Source organism: Chanodichthys erythropterus, chromosome 21 (assembly GCF_024489055.1).
Source record: "Chanodichthys erythropterus isolate Z2021 chromosome 21, ASM2448905v1, whole genome shotgun sequence".
NCBI classification, from domain to species: domain Eukaryota; kingdom Metazoa; phylum Chordata; class Actinopteri; order Cypriniformes; family Xenocyprididae; genus Chanodichthys; species Chanodichthys erythropterus.
In genome coordinates, this window is record NC_090241.1 from 30048289 (window position 1) to 30070696 (window position 22408).

The 22408-nt window shown below is 36.7% G+C and overlaps 2 protein-coding genes across 2 annotated transcripts; one reads left to right on the forward strand and one right to left on the reverse strand.

Annotated features, from left to right (window-relative positions):
• The first annotated feature begins 958 nt into the window (after positions 1 to 958).
• tespa1 (thymocyte expressed, positive selection associated 1) lies at positions 959 to 14007 on the forward strand. Its single transcript, XM_067374238.1, has 11 exons — positions 959 to 1159; positions 3542 to 3698; positions 4281 to 4323; positions 7075 to 7115; positions 7844 to 7897; positions 8307 to 8346; positions 8460 to 8555; positions 9116 to 9324; positions 9409 to 10352; positions 12621 to 12705; positions 13129 to 14007. The coding sequence occupies exons 2-11, from the start codon at positions 3554 to 3556 to the stop codon at positions 13221 to 13223; spliced, it is 1752 nt and encodes a 583-aa protein (XP_067230339.1). The 5' UTR covers positions 959 to 1159; positions 3542 to 3553; the 3' UTR covers positions 13224 to 14007.
• A 258-nt stretch (positions 14008 to 14265) lies between these two features.
• On the reverse strand, positions 14266 to 20977 carry tarbp2 (TAR (HIV) RNA binding protein 2). Its single transcript, XM_067373995.1, has 7 exons — positions 20770 to 20977; positions 18645 to 18956; positions 18461 to 18530; positions 16113 to 16230; positions 15886 to 16013; positions 15591 to 15792; positions 14266 to 15423 (listed from the first exon to the last, which is right to left on the reverse strand). Exons 1-7 carry the CDS (start codon positions 20820 to 20822, stop codon positions 15266 to 15268), a joined length of 1041 nt encoding a protein of 346 aa, XP_067230096.1. The 5' UTR covers positions 20823 to 20977; the 3' UTR covers positions 14266 to 15265.
• Between the last annotated feature and the right edge of the window lie 1431 nt (positions 20978 to 22408).

The window sequence follows — 22408 nt, forward strand, 5'->3', positions numbered from 1 at the left end:
AATGAATAGGCTTTCAGTCGAGGGAACCCGTGCGCTGCTAACTTCCGGGTTGGCCTGCAAAAACGCGTCATCCCTGGGGCACTCTATTGCCCCTGTTTGTTATTTGGTTACACAAACCAAATTTAATATATTTATATATTTATTTCCATATATTTATATTTATTTTCATTTGATTCAAAGTAAACTGTTGTAGCTTCAGGAAGGAAGGACTACGAACATTATTTGACATATTATTATTATAGTTAACTAAAACCATTAAAAACATTTTTTATTGCTTGAAATAAATGTTAATACTAACATAAAAATCTATACAAACTAAACAGACATGTTTAAAAACAAAAAATAAAACTAAAAACAAACAAAAAATAAAACAAAAAATTAAAGCAGAAAATATAAAAATCTAATCGGATTCAAAATATGCACAAAAATTATAATAGTATTAAGCGAAAATAGTGACATTCGTTTCCCAGAAAAGTCACAAGATTAAAAAGCTGAAACTGTAAAGGGCAGATATATAAACACAACAGGATAACTAAAAGTAAGTGATTTAAAATTTTAAGTTCATTGTTGTGTTGCTCTTAAAAATATATTAATTATAAATTTGGCACCCCCAATGGCTCCTTAATGATTTTTTGGTCTGGAGCCCTGTAAATTGTCCGTTGGTGACTTTAACTTGGTTAACAGAGCTGAGTCAGTTTACTGGCAGTGACACTGAAATCTAACACTTCTTTTACAGTAAAGGCCCTAATAAACTGATATAAATCTTTTAAAAATAAGTGGCTTTTTAAATTAAAGTACAGCTATATTTTCAGACACTGCCTCGATTTTATCTTGTGCATCTATCGATAAAACTTGCTCTGTAAATGGTGTGTAACAGCATTTCCTTCAACAGTATGTGGTCACAACAGAGTTCTCTTTCTATTCTTCTCAGCAATATATCTTCCTCCTACCGCTTCCGTCAGTTATAACGCGTCATGACTGTAAGCAGCACGAAAGTTTGCGTTGGCGGCTCAGCAATCGACGATGGCTCTCAATCTCCCTTCTGTTATTTTTATGCGATGGACATCCTTCAAGATGCAGGTGTGAGCGGGATGCAGGACACCAGAGCGGTGAATTATGCCGTTGCCATGAGAATGGACTGATCGAGGCACTTTTTAAGGTACGTGATGCGAAATGGAAACCATCCTTTAGAAAATGTTGTTTAATAGACTAATTATAAACTTCCGTATTGTGTATGTGTGTGTGTGTGTGTGTGTGTGTAGAAGGCACTTTAGATTAGTTGTAACTCACTATTCACTAATGAATAATATACACGGCATCTTTATAAGTGAAAGTGATATGTTAATGTGGTTACTCTATCGAATGTGATTGCTGCTTGCGCGTGATTTCCTTTATAACGCAATCTATCTTCATGTAAAGTGCGAATGGAGAGGGCGAAATACTGCAGGGTTTGAGCATAGCCTATGATGCTTAATTTAGGCTTCAACCTCCAGGAAGTCAAAACAAAAGGTTGGAGGGGGTTTATAAAGTTTTGCTTCTAAACATTTTAGTAAGTACAAAAGATAGCCAGGGGGCGTATTATCACCTTCGGTAATAAGATGCTGGCCAGAAATCGCGTAGCAAAAGTACAGCGCTCGAGCAATTTTAGTAAGATATTCAAAAACATATCGAAAAACAAACAGTCATTGTTACTTTAGTAGCCTATAGTTTTATTTATTTATATAAAACAAAACTAGGTTTTGGAAAAAGTCTTTCATAGTTCATCAATTTAGCCCCCCCCCCCCCAGAATGTAACCATAGCAACAGCGTTTGAGGACTTTTCGTCAGGATCTTCTTCAGAAACATTGGCCAAACATAAACCCGACCATTGTCATTTTATTATATATTTACATAATTTAGATATAACTCATTGATAGCTAGGGGTGTAAAAAAACACTTTGGGTTGCGTGAAACTTCATTTACGTGAAACTTTGCGCACAGGTTAGACCTTATTCAGAGCAGTGCCATGACAGGAAACCGAGGCTGTTGGGATGGACTTACCGTGTTTTCAATGCCATCCGCTGTGAAAAAGTTGTATAAAGCTCAGTCTTCCACAGCTCATATTGTCAGGAGTTTTTTTTTTTTTTTTTTTGTCTTCTTAAATTCCTTGGAAAGATATTTTTGCAGTGTTTCGTCAGGAGAACAACCCAAAAACACATTAAATAAGAGTACAACCCACTGAAGAGATGTAAGTTATTTCTTCTATCCCGCACAGCCAATTCTGATAAATATCAAAGCGCTGCTGTGAGGTATATGACCGCCACGCTGATTATTATAAAAGTTGTTGGTCTCTATTTAAAAATATTAGCCTCTATAAAATTTTTTTTGAGGTATATAAAAGTAAAATGCTACTTTATTTGATCTGTGATTATGCATTTTAAATGACAGTCCTGGAATGAATCAGAAAGTTCTATCTCTGCAATTAAAGGTAGGGTAGGCAATTTCAGAGCGACTAGCAATAGCAAGCTAGCTTTGAAAACATGAGATCCCACCCTCCTTTTAGAGCGCTCTTACCTTCAAAACACATGAACGCACTCAGAAGAGTTTGCAAAGTGCCACAACACGAGATAGAGACAGCGATAAATTACCTCATGTCTCAAAACACAATAATAATAAACGTAAACAACTTACAGAGCTCTTGTACCACCTGACTGCTGCAGGGTGCACGGAGGTATGGAAATACATGTGTTCGGACTGAGCAATTATTGTACAATTTTTTTTTTTTTTTTGGTCCTCAGACTTCCACAGAAGATATGTACATGTTTTAATATTTAGACCACTTCTATTATTGATTGCTATCAGGATGCGAAGAGAATTCCAACTGAATTCCCAAAAGCATATTTCTCGAAACCATAGTTCAAACGAACATGGTTGGAACAACAGCTTAGTTTCTTGTTTTTATGACGTGGACTTAATAAATCATCATCTTGAGCAAAACAAGCAAGCTGACATTAAGTACAATGTATATATTTTATTTATACAAATGTCATTTACATATTTTAGTTTACCAAGAGATTGTAAGCACCGTTTTTGAAGAGTGCGCATGTGCGTACATGCTCTGGTGCGAAAAAACGAGTCTATGATTGAATCTGGAAATAAAGCAAAATAACTGAGAAAAATGAGAATTAGTCCTCAGATGCAATGTCTGTAATTTATAGCAAAAATCTAGCATTAATTCAATCTAAAATGGTTTCATTTAAAGAAATTATTACTCTACTACCTGCGTGATATCATTCACCAACATGGCTGAATGACGTTTGCAACAATATGGTTTCGGGAAACAGTCGTGACTAGCTTGATTTGTTCAGCAGCATATATATATATAACAAAGTTTGCACAAAATCAGACCATATACATTTACATTTGAGAGTGCTTTCAATATTTGTTTTCTGTTCTATTTTTGTAATCTATTTTGCTGCTTAAGTTTTACTTTAAAATTATGCAAAAATGTGGCAGATTGTTTTGGTTAAATAATCCTGTAAGAAGTGCTTTCTCATTGTAGGTGGCCACAGAGATGGAGAGTCCTTCGAAGATTGAGAGGCGACAGGCATGGGCGCAAGGCAGCCACCGCAAGTTTACCGTAAGAGATGCAGAACACCGCAGCCCAACAACAGAACAGCAGCCTCATTTCTCTCTCCAAGATGACGTCTTTGTGGATGGTGAGCATCAAGTTAATGTTTAACATTCAGCAGTGTCAATAGCTCTATAAAATGGAAAGAAGCTGCATATCTCATTTCCTCTTAACCAAGTAATTCAAAGCTCCATGCAACCAGAGCAATTAAGCATTTATTTGTTATCTAATAGAATGATTGTCATGCAGTCCAAATACTTTTTGGGACTATTGTATGCTTTATTTAGTAAACAAGCAAAATAATCAGATGTACAGCAATGAAAATGCTCAACAATAGATTGGGAGGTTATATATACATATATATATATATATATATATATATATATATATATATATATATATATATAGTATCGCAGCAACTTTGAATCAGGCCACTTCTAAATTAAGCTCACATTATAACTGCGACTGTGACAGATCAAGTATAGACCACAAACAGAACATGGTTACCACCAGATAAACTCTATTTCCAAAACAGAAAGCTCATTTACACCTCCCTCTCTCTCTCTCTCTCTCTCTCTCTCTCTCTCTTTCTCTCTCTCACACAAACGCACACCCATTCTCAAACAGACAGGCCAAGATCATTATGTGCGTCTTTATTTTGTTTCCACAGGATGCTCTGCAGGAAAGATTGAAACCTGGCTCCAAGGTTGTGGGTGAGTGTTTGTGTGTCTTTCTATAAAAGACAGTCATTGTGTGTCAATTATAATACAATAACAGCAAGTGAGTGGAAAACCACAGATGTTCTTGAGATTGTTTTTTGAAGGTCATGCAGGTAAAAAAAACATTAACCTCTGATGGTCAAAGACCATGTTTTCAAAAGGTACCTGCACCTGAAAGCTTTTAGTGCAAAATATTTGAGCTACATTGTTTTGCTCTATTTATAGATTATGCTGAGGAAGAATCTGTTTTCAAATTTTCCCTTTCTGGTCAGGAAACAGCAGAAAAACTTGACATTTTTGTTATTGTTTCTCATTGTTTAGGCTTTGCAAGTTCCTAGAAAAGCCATAAAGAAAGTGTTTTCAAAAGTATTTCAAAGAATAAGGATCAACACATTTTTTCCAGGAAATAACTTTTTAACATCAAATGCACATGTAACATTTACACTTTTAAGAAAATTCAGGTTCTTTGCCTTGTAACAGCCCTTTTTGGTGCTAAATAGAAGCCTTTTTATAAGGTTCCATAAAGAACTAAGTGCTATATACGACCGTAATGGTGTACTTAATTTTCATTAATACTAGTATATTGGTATTATTAATATTATTCTCATATATTATTTATTAATATTGTTTTTTACCACTCTATCTGCCTGGTCTTATAAAATCTTGCAGCCTCTTTGGGTTTAAAAAAACCTCTCACAAACTTCTATGATGCCTTTACATCCATCATTATGTGTGTACTCTGAGTGACAGTTTTTTTTCACAGGTTTTTGGCATGTGACAGCATCTGACATACACAACTGAGTTTAGAGTTACAGTGTGTTTCTTCCATTTGTTTAAACAATTATGTTTATAAAGGCCAAAATTAGCATTATGTGAGCCCTTTTCAGTGTGTTTAATGGGAAAAGTGATATAAAGTCATGGGATTGCTCTAAAGGGATAGTTCACCCAAAAATGAAATTTCTGCTATCATGTACTCCCTCTCAAGTTGTTCCAAAGCTGTATAAATTTCTTTGTTCTGCTATACACAAAGGAAGATATTTGGAAGAATGTTATAACCAAGCAGATCTCTCTTGACTGCCATAGTCATATATTTTTTCCTTACAATGGTAGCCAATGGGGAGCGAGATCTGCTTGGTTACAAACATTCTTTCAAATATCTTCCTTTGTGTACAGCAGAAGAAAGACATTTATACAGGTTTGGAAAAACGCATGGCTTTATATCACTTTTCCCTTTTAACATTGAAAAGGACTCACATACTGTCCATTTTTTCTTTTTTTGTGCTAATTTTGGCCTTTATAAACATAATTGTTTAAACAAATGGAAGAGACACACTGTAACTCTAAACTCAATTGTGTATGTCAGATGCTGTCACATGCCAAAAACCTGTATAAAAAAAAAAAAAAACCTCAGATTACACACATAATGATGGATGTAAAGGCATCATAGAGGTTTGTGAGAGTTTTTTTTTTTTTTAAAGATATTTTTATTAAGATATTTTTTTTGTGACTACACTCTAAAAAATGCTGGTTTAAAAACAACCCAAGTTGGGTTGAAAATGGACAAACCCAGCAATTGGGTTGTTTTAACCCAGCAGTTGGGTTAAATGTTTGCCCAACCTGCTGGGTAGTTTTATTTAACTCAACTATTGTTTAAAAATGACTGTATTGCTTAATTAAAATGAACCCAAAGTATGTTGGAAATGAACATTTATTAATGTTCAATGAATAATTATTAAACAATAAACATTTATTAAATTGCTTATTAAGAAATGTATATTAATAAACTATTAAACTATTAAATTTATATTAATAAAATATTAAAGCTTATTAATAAACATTCACCTTTTGTCTATTATTGTTGTCTCTAATTGCATCTGGTTTTTAATTTCCCAACTATTTTGGGTTCATTTTAAGCTAGCCATATAGCAATTTTTAAATAATAGTTGGTTTAAATAAAACTACCTAGCAGGTTGGGCAAACATTTAACCCAACCGCTGGGTTAAAACAACCCAATCGTTGGGTTTGTCCATTTTCAACCCAACTTGGGTTGTTTTTAACCCAGCATTTTTTAGAGTGTAGGTATTGTTTATTTAAAATGTAATAATTATAAAAAATCTAACAATATGGATCATAAATTCAATACCTCTGTTACTTGCTTAGTGGAGAAGAGAAGTATCCTTAACTGAACATGTTCTGTTAAACTAAAAAGAGAAAAAGACATGATTGGTAGGAAACCATTTACAATTTGAAAGTTAAAAAGTGTGTAATTGTATGGCCATTTCAGCATATAAAGGGTTCTTCAGGATGATACAGTTCTATGTTACTGTGTAAAAGAGCCTATAAAGAACCATCTTTTTTTTAGAGTGTAGGTTATTGACTTGGAATTATATTCTGCATAGCCTGTAAATTAAATATCTAATCACATTCACAGCAGCAGTATTCAGATGCGAAACAGAACAGAATGAACAATGCTTGGAAAACGAGTAATTCTGGCTTCTTAAGACTTTTGTCACTGTGAGAAGCAGCAAAAGATGTAATAATCTATCATTTTGACATTTGCTTAATAAGGGCTACCGGTACATACTGCAACAAGGATTGAAAGACGTGCGTGTGTGTTTCTATTTTTATCGCAGCATTTTCATGCCCGCAACCCGCCCACAGACCTTTGCTGATTCAGACTTGATAAAAGTGAATTTTTCATTTGTATTTCCTCTCTCTGTTTTCTTTTCTCCATCTTATATGTAGGAATGAAGCCAGTCTTGCCAAAAGCAGTCACCTAACAACAGGTAGGATGAGGGCGAAGCAAGTTGTTGGATTTTTCTCTGTAAAAATAGTTTTTGACTCATAATATGAGTCAACCAAGAGAAGAACTGCAAAATATGACATCTGTACATATTATGCAATGAGTAGGCCTGCACAGAATCTGCACACACATTGGTACACCTATCATTGTGAGGACATAACATAGGCGTAATGGTTTTAATTTACATTTAATCATTTAGAAGATGCTTTTATCCAAAGTGACTTGCAAATGAGGATATGAGAAAAATGAGCTAATGATATTCTCTATATAAGAAATGTGAGCCAATTATATTCTATATCCCCTAAAAATAACCCTCACAGAAAACGTTCTGCATTTTTACAGATTTAATAAAAAATGTTTGGTATGTTTATATTTGTATTACGAGGACTTGTGCTTGTCCTCATAATGTAGGTCAAACCAGCCATTTTTTTTTTTTTTTTTTTACATTTTACATGATGATTGTGTAATAAACTCTATAAATTCTTTGTATTTAAACAGCTGAAAGCATGATCAAATTAGCAACAGTGCAAGAGGTGGGAGATGTGTAATGAATGATGTCCGTTAGAATTATGCAGAAATTGGTGATTTTTCGAGACCTTGGCAGGTGCCGATTCTCTGCAGGCTTTCCAGTGTTTAATGACTAATAGCCAATTGATCACACCATTGCGACATGTCTAAATCCTCATAAAATTATCAAATGTAACTCCACAGGGCCTTTGAGGATAGGCACCAGCTTTGAGGATGATCTGAGTCTGGGTGCAGAGGGTGAGTAGAAGCAACACAACAGCAACAGTAACTCAGGTATAATGACAGCCGGAAGTGTTTTAACAATGTAAAAGAACACACACATCACCTTTAATGAGCAGTTCTCTTCTAAAAATATAAAATAGTATAAAAATAGTTTCACATAAACTTTTTTTTCCAGGATTCTTTGATAAATAGAAAGTATGAAAGAACAACATTTATTTGAAACAGAATTTATACTGTAACGTTTGATCAATTTAATGCATTCTTACAGAACAGAAGTATTCAATTCTTTAAAAAATATTCTGTATTAATTATACAGTAATCAGTATTAATTGCAGAAAAAAAATGTGACCCCAAACATTTGAACGGTATTGTAAGTACATAATGTTCTTTCCTTCACTTTTACCTGCTATTTTTTATTTCCCAGCCACTGCATTATATGCTGCATCAGGTGTGCCACATTTTAGGTGAGAAACAGGTCGACTTTCCCATATTATTAACTCTCTGGCTTGGGGTACTCATTTATGCTTCTAAATCCCTTTTTTCATTGTATTTACATAGACTGTTTGTGTATCAACAGCACTCCTCAACAGAAGCTTAACCTGCCATTGTTCAACATGGGTCAAAGTGTCGCATCCAGTGCATTCTCAACCACTACCAGCAAGACCGCTTCCAGGTAAGGGCATGACTGAGGCAAAACACAATAGACCAAATAATGCCTCATTTAGCTGGCCTATTTGATGAAGGTTTCCAGCTTATTGCTCGAGAGGGAATTGGCAAAACTTTTCCTTCACTGTGCACTTTGCTTTCATGCTTAAGATGTATTTGTTCTTCTGATGAAGGTGAACTGTAAATGGTTTTGGTGGTTACAAATGCAGAGCGATGCATGAGGAGGTAGTACATTTATGCTACTCGCATAACAACCTGTATGTGGAATATGTGGCTCTCACTAATAAGAAGGCCAACGTGGAAACTGCTCACTTTTTTCATATTTTCTTAATTGTTCATTTCTAACATAAACAAAATTCCTTGGAGTGACATACTTCCCTGGTATCTGCAGTATGAAATTATGCAAATTATTCAACAAATAAGCATGCAATGGATTGTGTTGAACTTTGTGCATGACAGGCACTAGTATTCCATGCACGTCTACCTGAAACAATTCTCACATGATTTTTTTCTTTCACTTTTTATATCATCTTTCAAATCATTCAAATATCATTCAAAATCCACCAGTGTGTCTGAGGTCCTCCAGATGCGTGCCGAAGATGCAGAAGAGACCCTTTTCCAGCTGGGTTTCGGTTGTGAGGAACCACAGGTGACCGCCCGCATCCCAGTCCGCTTCTTCAACTTTCCATCCCAACTCAGAGGCATCAATTTCCGGCTGTTCCTTGAATCCCAACTCACCAGGATACGCCAGGAAGACCCTTGTCTTTCATTAGCAAGTAAGGAATCAGCAGAGTTACAGAATGTTTCTCCTACTACAACTTTAGAGACATCGTAACATTCATTCTCCTGTTTTGCCACAGGTCGTTTCCGACAAGTTGAGGCATTGACGGCAATGGCGAATGCTTTCTATTCGCTGTACTCCCACGTGTCCCGAACGCCACTTCAGAAGCTTGCGCCACCCCAGTTAACCTTCTCTTCCCCAATCGTGGAGAGGACCATGTCTCGAACCAGTGTCCGCAGTGAACCACGATCTCCTGTTGAAAGACTAAAAGACACTATCTCCAAGATGTGCTTGTACACGGGATCCCGTGGCTCGGACTCCACATCTCCAAGCAATTCACCTCGTAAGCGTAAACACAGTCTGTCGGGTGTAGTTGAGAAGAGTGTAGAAAACGATGAAGATTTATGCCTTCAAATGGAGGTAGATGATTTGGAACAAGACTTGGACTGGTTTACAGAGAGCAAGAAAGAACTTGAAGAGAAGACATATGAGGAAAACACTGAAAGGACTGATTATTTTGATCCTATACATTGTCATCCACTATCTGAGATGGCAAATGAAAACGTACACGACCTCAGGCATACATTAGCAGAGTGTAAACCTTGCCAGGAGCCAAAAACAGACATGGACATGGAGTCCAAAGGTTGTACCCTGCGTTCTGTTCTCTCGAATAGATCCGATGTTACTGTGAAACCTGTTCCTATCGTTACTCATGATATCATATGCCCTCAGGTTGTTGAATATGTCAATCAGGCACCTTATCGCTGCCTACACACAAACAGTATGGATGCCAAAGACTCTCCTTTTGCACACCAGATGACAAATAATTCTACCGTAAGACAATCTAACGCAATGAATTTACCCAAGTCGTTATGTCAGATCACAGTCACTGGATGGGAGGACGACACCACCCTCCCCAATAGAAACGCACAGGAGCAGTGTTCATCCAACATCAAGAGGTACCTGAGCCCTGTAAAACCACTAAACCTGCGCAAACAAGGCAACTCCTTTGAGCTGGAAGAGGTACGCTATCTCTTATCATTTTTTAATGCATTTCATATCAAGAGCAAAAGCCTGCCCACTTGAATCTCCCCTAAGACGTCATTAACAGAATATTACTCAACTCTTTATTGCTGAATCCACCTCCAAACTTCCTCTTCGCGTTCCACCTCTGCATAGAGATTATAATTGTTGCCAATTTTAATGCTGCAAGCATTTGAAACATTACTTTTTACACTGTTACTGTTGCGCATACTTTGGGTCAGGGATTTGAACAAACCCCAAACCGTAAAGTGACAGAATTCAGTCATCATATAGTCCCTGTTTACATGAGGGAGGAAGACACATCCCCGTGTTGTCCACTTTCAACTACTTCTGTCCTGATTTCTTCGAGGGGAGGGTCTAAAAATTAATGGTGTTTTTCAGATCTTTCGATCTAATGGATGAAATAAGCTCATGCAACTTGAGTCTCAAGCTGAGCTGACAAAGTTTAAATCCCGTCTGGTTAGCGCGGTTCCCATAATGTTTATGCATTAAGTCAGTAGGTGGAGAGTAGGCAGTCTTTTGTGATTGTTTGAGCACTTTCGACCACATAAGCAAGGTTCGACCACTATGAAAGCAATCCGGTTGAATGAGTTTTCAACTACCTCTGGAAGTGGTCAAGAGTGGACAAGCTTAAAATGTTTTAGACCCCGTTTACACCTTATTTAGCGTTGTTCACTTGTGATCCGCATTCAAAATGCATTTTAATACCAGGTGTAAACAGGGCCTTACTCACTCTCATATCTTTCCAAACCTTCTGTAGAACACAAAAGAAGATATTTTGAAAAATGGAGTGTCCATTTACACAGTGTAAATAACGTCCCTTGTTGGCAAACACTATTTACACCAGCTCTGCCCACTAATGTCTGATTGGGCCACTCAAGTTTTAAAGGTGCCCTAGAACCAGTTTTTCCAAGATGTAATATAAGTCTAAGGCGTCCCCTGAATGTGTCAGTGAAGTTTCAGCTCAAAATACCCCATAGATTTTTTTAATTCATTTTTTTAACTGCCTATTTTGGGGCATCATTAACTATGCACCGATTCAGCGTGCGGCCCCTTTAAATCGCGCACCTGTTTTTCTGAGGTCTTTTAAACAAATGAGATTTACATAAGAAGGAGGAAGCAATGGAGTTTGAAACTCAATGTATGTCTTTTCCATGTACTGAACTCAACTATGCCAAGGTAAATTCAATTTTTGATTCTAGGGCACCTTTAAAAAAAGATGCACAGAATTCAATGTCTTCAGTGGTACAACAGTAGCGAGTGAGGCTTGCAGACCTGACTTTTAACGCGATCGACGTGGGTTCAAATCCGCCTTTTGCCGAGCTCACATTTATTTTCAATAAAAATGAAAATAATGTTCTAAAAGTGGAAATAAACTGAGAATAAGTGTTTAATAATATTAAAAGCGTTTATTGGGTAGGGATAGGGGAAGGCATTGGGAGGGTTTTAATTCTCCAAATAAGGCAGCATCCATTTACTAATTTTAATAAATCATTTACACTATGATATTATTGCATCCTGTTAATGTACAAAAATACTGAGGTGCAAATAGCATCTGCCAATATAAACTATAGATAGCATCTAATTACTGTTTACTCTTATTGCAAAGAACTGATACATTTACATGGTGTCAATAGAATCTATCGCTATTTTCACCTAGTGTAAATAGCATATCGCTAAGAAAATGCTGCTATTGTCACTTAGTGTAAATAGCATCTAACAGTGCAAATAGCTGCTGTCTTTGAAAAATGTCCACAGAATGAAAGTCATTGTGGCTGAGTTTTGATTTTGGACCCCATTGACTTTCATTGTATGGACGAAAACAGATGAAACATACTTCAAAATATCATTTGTGTTCCGAGGAAGAAAGGTTTAGATAGACACGATGGTGAGTAAAATGATGACGAAGATGAAGTGTCCCTTAATGTATTCAGTTGCGTTATGCATCTCATCCACGTTTGTGCTTCAGACATAAATGATGGCTCAAACTTATAATTTACCCTTAATAAATGAACAACAATAGTATCATAGAAACTTTGGTGTTGGCTTATTTGATTTGGGCTAGTAAGCAACATGCTAAAAACCACAAAGAATACATTAGCAACTGCTTAGCAACCTAACACTGAGGCAGTAGGTTTTGTAAAATAAAACCGCACTCACATTATCCTCTGACAATGTAAAAATCTAGTTTTCTATACTGTTGCATCGTGTTGTGGCATGATCATTAAGTATAGCTTTTCAATTCAGGTTCACAGTGCAGAGGAAGAGGAAGCCACTTCATCAGAATTCTGCTCCACAGTAACATTGTCTGTTTCATCGCAGCATCCCAAATGTAAGTAACATGAGCAGTCTTTAGAAATCATGAGGCAAATTTTAGCCATATAATTTGACTAATTCTTTATCAGTTTAGGAAAGCCAAGTCTGCTGAACAGCTGTTAATCAGCCATACAGTGTTATCACCAAAATAAGCAAAATCACCCATACGAGCTCTCAGAAAGCAGCATGTGTTAATGTGGTGAGAGAGGGTGGTGTTTTGCTCACTTGTTAAAAACACATTGTGCGCGGTAAAACGCAAGAATTTGGTCCAGCTGATCTTGTCTGCCTTATCGCTAAAACATTTCAGGGAAACAACCTAACAGGAAGTTGCAAGAAAATTTGCATACTATCATTTTTGTTCACAGAAACAGTTGAAAAATAATTGGGTGTCTTCTAAATTCACCAGTTTTCTCACACATGTATTATTTCTCTTTCATAGCGTCGCCTCTGCGAGGGGACAGTTTTCAGTCGGACAGCAGTGGATATGCTGAAGAGGATGTGCACCATTCCCTCTTCACCCCAGAGAAAACATAACATCAAAACTTAGGCTAATGAAGAAACACAAAGCGTGTTTACTAATACACTTAGAGTCAACATGAAATGGTGTTTGCAAACTCATTTTTCTAAGTGGTTTTATTCATCAGGAATTGATTGGATTGACTTTTTCTTTGGAATATCCTGTACAGATGAACCATGCACAATAAGACCAGTGGCATATATACATATTTTAAGATATGTCAGTGCCATTGTTTTGTCACACCAGTAATGTTTGAAGCAAAGCTTTAAGGCAAGTTTATAAAAGCCACTTAAATGCCCTAATTGAACTAAGGCCTAATCCTGGTTTAATCTAACCCCTGTATGTGAAATGGAGCCATAGTGGTGGCCCGTGTTTATGTCCAAACGCTGGCTCAGTATTGGTTGACGCTATTCACACGAGGAGCCGGCCATTACCGAGACGTCTTTAATACCTTTCTGGACCTTGAATGACGGCAATAATGTTGCTTTTTATGGGGGATTAAAAAAAAAAAAAAAAAAACTCTTGGATTTCTTAAAATATCTTAATTTGTGTTCTGAAGATAAAAGAACTTAATTACTTAAGGACAAAAATTTCATTTTTGGGTGAACCAACCCTTTAATGTTGCTTTTATGTTGACTTTAATGTATAAACGAACAGCCTACAGTGATAAACATTAACTTCTGGTTTTGAACTAGTTTTATTTGTGTTAGGCTTCTCACTCTGTGCACTTTTTGGTCTTATTCTAGAAATGAATGAGCTGCAGTACATATTGCCTTTATTTGGAATTCCTAAATGGTAATAAATAATTTATTTGATGACTTTTGGTTGACTGGTGTGTTATCAGACAAGTTCCTTAAGTTGAAAATGATCCAGAAACCATGTCAAAATTACTGAATTGAATACAAACATTTTGAAACTCAAACTTCAAAACAGCCGAGTTTCGAAACTCTACACATGTATGTGAACACAAAGCAAGTGGTTTCAGCTTTTGAACCAGCATGTCTTATCAAACAATTACTATCGCAATGCAACTACAAGCGATATTAGCGTAAACATTCTTTTTCAGAACAACTAATGACATTGCAGACATTTGAAAACAACTCTACTGCCAGTAATTACAACAGGACCACATGTTACACTTTCTAGCAATAATACCGTTTAGGATAAATAGAATTTGCTAAATGACTAATTGCCAAAATCAATACACAAGATAATGTCAATTTCAACAGTTTATTGTTCAAGATAAAATATCCAATAGATTACCCAATTTGGTAGATATTACATCTGTTGTCACAGTACTACTGTTGGTCATATATACTATTATACAGAATATGAACATTACAGAGTTCAATTTTTGCCAGTCTGAATGATGAAGCCTGGGAGGCAGAAACAATTACACAGAGGTAGATATTTAACACAAACTGTCAGGCCCATTTAATTATATATCCTCAATGGTTGAGAGAAAAAGACTTGATTTTACAAATATATTCTACGAGGCAAAATAAATGTTAAGGAATAACTTCTAAAATATGAATTTAAAATAAGAATACAAAAGTGAAATATTTACAATGTTAAAAAAAAAAAAAAAAGTCATGCCATCAGTTTTAATTTCATCAATTCATCAAGTTCACACAGCAAAGTATGTACGCTATAATTTAAATGAAGAAAGAAAAAAAATTCAGAGGGAAAGTTAAAAGTTGAAGACTTCTGGGCAAAATATTTGTGGAGAAATAAATATGAATTTCAGAAATCACATGGAACATCTGTTAACCTTTGTCCTCAGGTTTCAAATTAAGTGTACCCTGTCTTTGTTTGGAGGCACTGTGGAGCAAGGGTACAGTTTTTTGGTGTCATATTCAAGAAGAAAATTATGCAATCAGTACGTCCTCCAACTGGGTTCACACCTGGTAGCAGTAAAAACTCAACACAGGGGCCTTACAGACCATTATACTGCATCTACTGTGTCAAACAAGCCCCGCCACAGAACTGGTGGAGGAAGAGTTAAACTTAAAATCACCTGATTTTCCTGTAAAAGTTATAGGTGAGCTGTTACTGTGACTTATTTCCCCCCTGCCATGATCTTGAGGTACTGAAGGGCATTGTGGGCAGCACTGGCACGTGCCGCATCCAGGCTGGAGGCAAATCCATGGCAGACGGTAATCGGCTGCGTGGACAACTCCACCAAACACTGGTAAAGGCCGCTCAAACTGCGCTCCTCTGAATGAACAAAAAAAGTCCAAATCATAGTCAATTTCTAAAAGACATCTGTCTTCAGAATCTAAGCAAGCACCAAGGCTGGTTCTTGCCTTGCTTATTCACATGAGTGGTTTCATTAAAGCACCTAAATGATTTGACGGGCTTGTTAGTCTAGCCTTGTATCTCACCTATGTCCAAGTAGCTGATGTCAAAGCGTTGTTCCTCAGAAAGTTCACGAAGGAGAGAACAGAAATTGGAGTCATTGGAGTCGGGCTGACCGAGAGGATGACAGCGCAACTGTAGGATTTTCTCTCCAGCAGAGTTCCGCAGAGAGTCCCACGTGCAGCCGAGACCTTTAGACTTCCCTCCCTCTAGTCTGCCGCCCATTTGCTGTTGAAAAAAAGATTAATTTTTAAATTATTGAAACCACACTGAAATTGAGACTACAGCATAATCCCCATTACTAAATAATGCACATCTTACAGTACTGAAGGTGTCATCTTCTGCTTCGGCCTCATGGCTGCTACGCATGTCTACTGGTACATCATGGATACGAGAGAGCATCTTTGCTGCTGCGTTTCTTTTAGCAAGCTTTTTTGATGTGCCACTACCTTCAAAACAATATAACACAAATAAGAAGACATTCAATCCTCTGAATGGGTTGCATATTTAGAAATACTGACTACAGACAAAAAAAGAAGAAGACGTACCTATCTCAACAAATCTCTCCACCCTGCAGGTCATTGTAAATTCTTTGCGGTGTGCAGGTCCAGATTCTTGAGTGACTGTGTACTCAGGTAAACGCCAGCCTTTCTGCACTACTAGTTCCTGTGGAAATTGTATTTTATTTAGCATTATTTTTTTATGGCTAATTCTTCTTTACAAATAAAAAAAGGTTGGAAAATATATATAAAGGAGCAATTTAATGGGTTAAAGATCCCGTTAAAGATTTTTATAAAAAAATAAATTATATATATAATAATATATATATAAAGGCCACCCATGACCCTGTCGCCGGTTCACCACTGTTCCTTCCTTGGACCACTTTTGATAGATACTGATCACTGCAGACCTGAGAACACCCCACAAGAGCTGCAGTTTTGGAGAAGCTCTGACCCAGTTGTCTAGCCATCACAATTTGGCACTTGTCAAACGCACTCAAATGCTTGCCCATTTTTCCTGCTTCTAACACATCAACTTTGAGGACAAAATCTTCACTTGCTGTCTAATATATCCCACCCACTAACTGGTGCCATGATGAAGAAATAATTATTTATTTCACCGGTTAGTATTTATATATTTTTATTTATACACTGCCCTCCAAAAGTTTGGAAACGCCCTAGAAAAGTGGGGTTTTGGACAATATTGGCATGAATCCTTTTTAATTTGTAGTAATTTTGCACTTATAAGGGACAACACAAACTACGAAAACATTTTATTACATAAACAGTTTATACATAGAAATAACTTATCCACCATTAGCAGCTATATGACCAAAACTGGGTTCTGATTGGTTCATTGTGTTCTAAACTTAATTGGCAATTGTTGAAGCTATTAACCTGGGCCAAGTTTAAACCAGGCATTACAGCTGGCAAAGAGGCATGTCTGACTTTGACATGTATATATTGCCATTATTATGTAATCACAATGAAAATTATTATTGCTGGTCTTCAATGATGTGTCAAGTTACTTTAATGTATCTGCACCAAAAAAAGATAAGGATTTATGCTAATATCGTCCAAAACCACACCAAGGCGCGCATAATATATTATATATTATATATATATATATATATATATATATATATATATATATATATATATATATATATATATATATGGCGTGCAGTGGTGCTCTGATTCATAAAAAATAAAAAAAAGTGCCTCCTCATTTCATTGTAAATTCATGTGCATTACTCTTAAAATTGACAAATCTTCCTTGTTAAATGAACATTACTTTACAGTACATCAAAAAAAAAAAGAAACCAAATACAACTCTATTTTGTAATTTTACATTAACAATGTAATGTTCTATTTATCAAAACCAAGTCAATCTCATCAAGCATCAAGTGTTTTAAGCATTTCTACATTCATTCCAAAATAATAACTAAAGGCAATAATAAATTTAAACAATATATTTTATTTGTTTATTGCGGTTTTTCTTTTTAATTGTCAACCTAGAGTATTTTGGATCCTCAGTCATGCTCCATTAACACCGAATTGCATTTTTAATTTCACCAAGCTGATTGCACTAAAAAACCCGCAGTAATCATGCTTTCAGTCCATTTCAAGTTTGATTTTGACGTAACATAAAGCAGTGATATATCTAACTGGGTGATCTGTTTACTTACTTTTCGATTAGTCTTCTGATTGACGCCATCATTTGTTCAATCCAACCTATGCGTGGAACGCGCACGTCAACTAGAGGCGGGATTTATCGCACAAACCAATCAAATCCAATCATAACCAATTACATCCAATCATAGCGCGATGGAGACATTGCCTCCTCTCACGTGACTTTCCCCCATTCATTCTCAATTACCCCCCACAAAACCCACCGCACGCCGGGGTTCTGATGATTTTCTATAGATTCCTATGAGAGGAAAGGGAGGCATGACTCCTCTGTGTAACTTCACCTGCGGGTGTCGCTGTTGGGCAGTGTTCCTTAAGAAATACGCGTGACTTGCGCTCTTTTTAATGTCATAATTTGTAATATTTGTGTTGTTTTATATGTAATATGGATTATTTTCTCATCCTATTTTTTTGAGGAGGCACTGCCTCCCTTGCCTACTCGGAGGAAACGCCCCTGATATATATTATATTATATATATAGCTTAAACTGGAGGTAAGCCCTGACATTATACGCTTCCGACATTGGCCTAAATAGATGGTGATCATTGAAAAACACGAATATCAGTTTATATTATGCATGCTTAATTGCTACATCAAAAAGCACCACACGCAGACCTATTTTCTTTGACTTGTAATATATGAAGTACAAAGCATGTACAAAATCTGCAGTTCAATGAAGGCCAAGGGTCTTGATCATGATCGCTCACCTGCAAAGCTCCAACTGGATTGCACTCAGCTTGTTGTGTTGAATTTGATGATTTCATCTCTGACTGAGAACTAAAACACAATGATGTAAAGACAGAAACCTCTTAATTTTTTGAGTATGCCAACTTTTTACTGCACTTCATATAATGCATTTTCTGTTCAAATGGACTAAAATCAGATCTTTACCATTCTCCCTCCATATCAATCCCGACAAACCCGTCTCCCTCCATCCCATTTCCTCCGATCCCTCCCAGCATTCCTCCTTTCAGCATTTTCAGGGCAGCCTCGGCGGCTTTGTGCTTGGCAGCTTTCTTGCTGGGGCCCTGGCCGGTGCAGCTGATGTCTCCCACAGACACGCGGAAGGTGAAGTTGGGCTGGTGGGCCTGACCCTCAGCCTTCAGCAGGTCGTACACTGGAGTCTTGCCTATCCGCGTTCCATATTCCTGCAGCAGACTGATGGGCGTCTTCCCGGGGTTCACAGCCAGCATTTGCTCAATACTGTGAACAGAGAAACACAGAAACACATGGAGAAGGAAGTTACAGTCTAATGCACTTTTTGCACAATGCAATTTATAAAATAAAAAATGTTTTGCTAGACTTCTTCAGTCTGTACTGGATTCAGTGTGCAGCCGGCCACCAACCTTCTTGCTCATTTTCAAGTCTAATCAGACTCTAAATGTGTCAGATTTCCAGGTAAGACAATATCGTTCTCTCAACAAATTACACAAAACTAGGTATGCATTGCCACCCTGTGTTAAATAATAACATTACAAGCTTAAAGGGTTAGTTCACACAAAAATGGAAATAATGTCGTTCTACAGCTGTAAGACCTTCATTCAACTTCCGAACACAAATTAAGCTATTGTTGATGAAATCGGATGGCTTAGTGAGGCCTCCATAGACAGAAATGTCATTAAGACTCTCAAGGTCCATAAAGGTATTAAAAACATATTTGAAAAAGTTTATGTGAGTTCAGTGGTTCTATCTTAATATTATAAAGCGACAAGAATTCTTTTTGTGCAGCAAAAAAAAACAAAAAGACTTAAACAATAGTGATGGGCCAATTTCAAATCACTGCTTCAGAGCTTTACGAATCGAATCAGTGAATCAGAGCAACAAAGTCATGTGATTTCAGCAATTTAGCCGTTTGATAGGAGATCCGAATCACTAATTCGAAACAAAAGCTTCATGAAGCAGGGTTTTGAAATCGGCCCATATAGATATTATTGAAGTGTCGTTATTTTATTTTTTTGGCGCACAGAAAGTATTCTTGTCGCTTTATAATATTAAGTTTGAACCACTGAACTCAAATGAATTATTTCAAATATGTTTTTAGTACCTTTATGGACCTTGAGAGTTCGAATGACTATGCTGTCTATGGAAGCCTCACTGAGCCATCGGATTTCATCAACAATACCTTAATTTGTGTTCCGAAGATGAACGAACAGGTGTGGAAGGACATGAGGGGGAGTAATAAATGACATTATTTTCATTTTTTTGGGTGAACTAACCCTTTAAGTAAAAGTTATTTATCAAAATATCGACATGCCAGTGATTCAACTTCATAACTAGATAATTATGTAATCACGTAAAATCATCATTTTTGTCTTGAAACCTAGTGAGCTGCATTCTGGGCATCGTTAATTCGACTGTTCAATTCGAATTATACAGTCATACTGATGATGAGAAGTTTAGACTAGGAGTCGGGGACCTTTTTTGACCAAATATCATTTTTTATATTATTATTGGTTAATGCATTTCTAAAACTTATTAAAATGTGATTAGTTTAATGAATACAAATTAGGATACCATGGCAAACCAAATTAATAAAAAACGATAAAAACATAAAGCTGTCACGGAGGTATATAATTAAAACATAGCCTAACTGGATGTTATTTTAATGTATAAGCCACATGTATGATAAAACTATGACTTGACGTTGTTTGTGCAACAGCTCCAGCTCTCTTGCGCACGAGTGAGTGATTTCAGACACCGCAACGAGAGTCGACTCCCCATCACTAGTGGTGCGTGTCCTCGGCAGGTGTGTATGATGCCTAGTGTTTTAAATGGTTTCGATTTTAAAAGTCGTGCGGTGCATTCCAGTTTTTAGACAGTGATTCGAAGAATCGATTTTAGTGATTCGAATGTTCTAATCGGTTCTCAGAGCGGTTAGATTTAAAATGTGTTGAAAGGCAGGAAACAGATGTTCTGTTTGTGCTGCCATTTAAAAAATGTATTACAAAATAATAAAAACGAATCTGTTTGTCGTGGTCATTCATGAGCTAAAAGCCGGTGAGTGGTTCATTTTTACCTGGTATACCCAGAGTTTCTCTTGCCGTTATCCGGGCTTTTCTCGTCGTTCATTCCCCAATAACAGATAGAGAGCTGACTTGTTCCGGACTGCAGAAACCCCCCGAGATGACTGTAACCCCCCTGATATCATTAATATGTTTCCTTGCGGGGAGGACTGAGGCACGAGGAGACAGTGAACCCCTCTCTCGCACACCGTCCCGCATTACAGAACACAAATGGACTGACTTATGAAGTGGACCACAACAAGGGCGGCCATTATCTTTCATAATAAAAGTCTCGACATTGACGGATGCCACAAAGCCTGCCAAAAACAGGTCCGGGTCATTTTTCACCGTAAATAATTAAAGAACAAACAATTTTCACTTTTTTTTGCGTCATTAAGATGATTAAAAATTAATGTCATGAGACCCATCATTGAAGATAATCAGAATATAACACATTCATTCACTGTTTTACTGTCTGTAACTTGTCTAAATGAAACAGAAAAAAAGTTTAAATTTGCCTTCAAATTCTGCCTTTCTCCTAATACTAAATGTTTACTTATTTACTTTCTGTATTACTAAAATAGTGTATTTGCTATATTGAATGCATTAGGTTTAAACCACTGTAATGTTTCACAGCTGTTGTTGCTAAACGATTTGTTTTTATTCATATTTAAAGTGTTAAAGGATTAGTTCACGTTCAAATGAAATTGTCCCAAGCTTACTCACCCTCAAGCCATCCATAGGTGTATATGACTTTCTTCTTTCTGATGAACACAATCTGAGATATATTAATAAATACCCTGACGCATCCGAGCTTTATTATGGCACTGAGCGGGATCATCGAGAATGAGCTGAAGAAAGTGCACTCCACACAGCTCTGGGGGTTATAAAGGCCTTCTGAAGTGAAGTGATGCGTTTGTGTAAAAAAAGATCCATATTTAACAAGTTATGACGTAAAATATCTAGCTTCCGCATTGAACTTACAAAAGAACAGAACTGGAATCGTGTCAGTTAAGCTTTTTCTGTAAGTTGGATACGGAAGGCGGTCTGGCAGAATTAGATATTTTACACTTATTAAATATGGTTGTTTTATATTACACAAATGCATCGCTTCACTTCAGAAGGCCTTCATTCACCTCCGGAGTCATGTGGAGTACGTTTATGATGGATGGGTGTGGATGGAGACACTTTCTTCAGCTCATACTCAATCCCGCTCACTGCCATTATAAAGCTTGGATGCATCAGTATTAATATACTGTATCTCAGATTGTGTTCATCAGAAAGAAGAAAGTCATATACAGCTAGGATGGCTTGAGGTTGAGTAAAGCTTGGGGTAATTTTCATTTGAAATGAACTAATCTTTTATTATTCTTAAATCTTAGTCTATTGTCATTTATCACTTCTATCCCTGGTCAACTGTAGATAATCAAAATGTAATTAGCAACATCTCTTGCCTTAGAATTGTGGTTTGCTTGAGAAGGGCACAACACTTCTCGTCTTTCAGGCATTTGATGAGCTCAAATCAGCACTATAGTTACAAATGGGACACACATGTCCCCAGTGCCCCAAATCAGCGGCACATTCCTGAACCCCTGACCTAAGAGCTACAAATAAACACACACACAGCACGTTTCCCATTTCAACAGACAACTT

Bases quoted from the DNA above. Each gene is read 5' to 3' on its own strand.
- tespa1 (XM_067374238.1), top strand. From the start codon at position 3,554: ATGGAGAGTCCTTCGAAGATTGAGAGGCGACAGGCATGGGCGCAAGGC. The intron at 8,556-9,115 runs GTAAGGGCATGA...AAAATCCACCAG, and splicing joins ACCAGCAAGACCGCTTCCAG to TGTGTCTGAGGTCCTCCAGA. The intron at 9,325-9,408 runs GTAAGGAATCAG...GTTTTGCCACAG, and splicing joins CCCTTGTCTTTCATTAGCAA to GTCGTTTCCGACAAGTTGAG.
- tarbp2 (XM_067373995.1), bottom strand. From the start codon at position 20,822: ATGAACGACGAGAAAAGCCCGGATAACGGCAAGAGAAACTCTGGGTAT. The intron at 18,957-20,769 runs GTAAAAATGAAC...CTCTGTTCACAG, and splicing joins AGAAACTCTGGGTATACCAG to TATTGAGCAAATGCTGGCTG. The intron at 15,424-15,590 runs GTGAGATACAAG...TTGTTCATTCAG, and splicing joins CATCAGCTACTTGGACATAG to AGGAGCGCAGTTTGAGCGGC.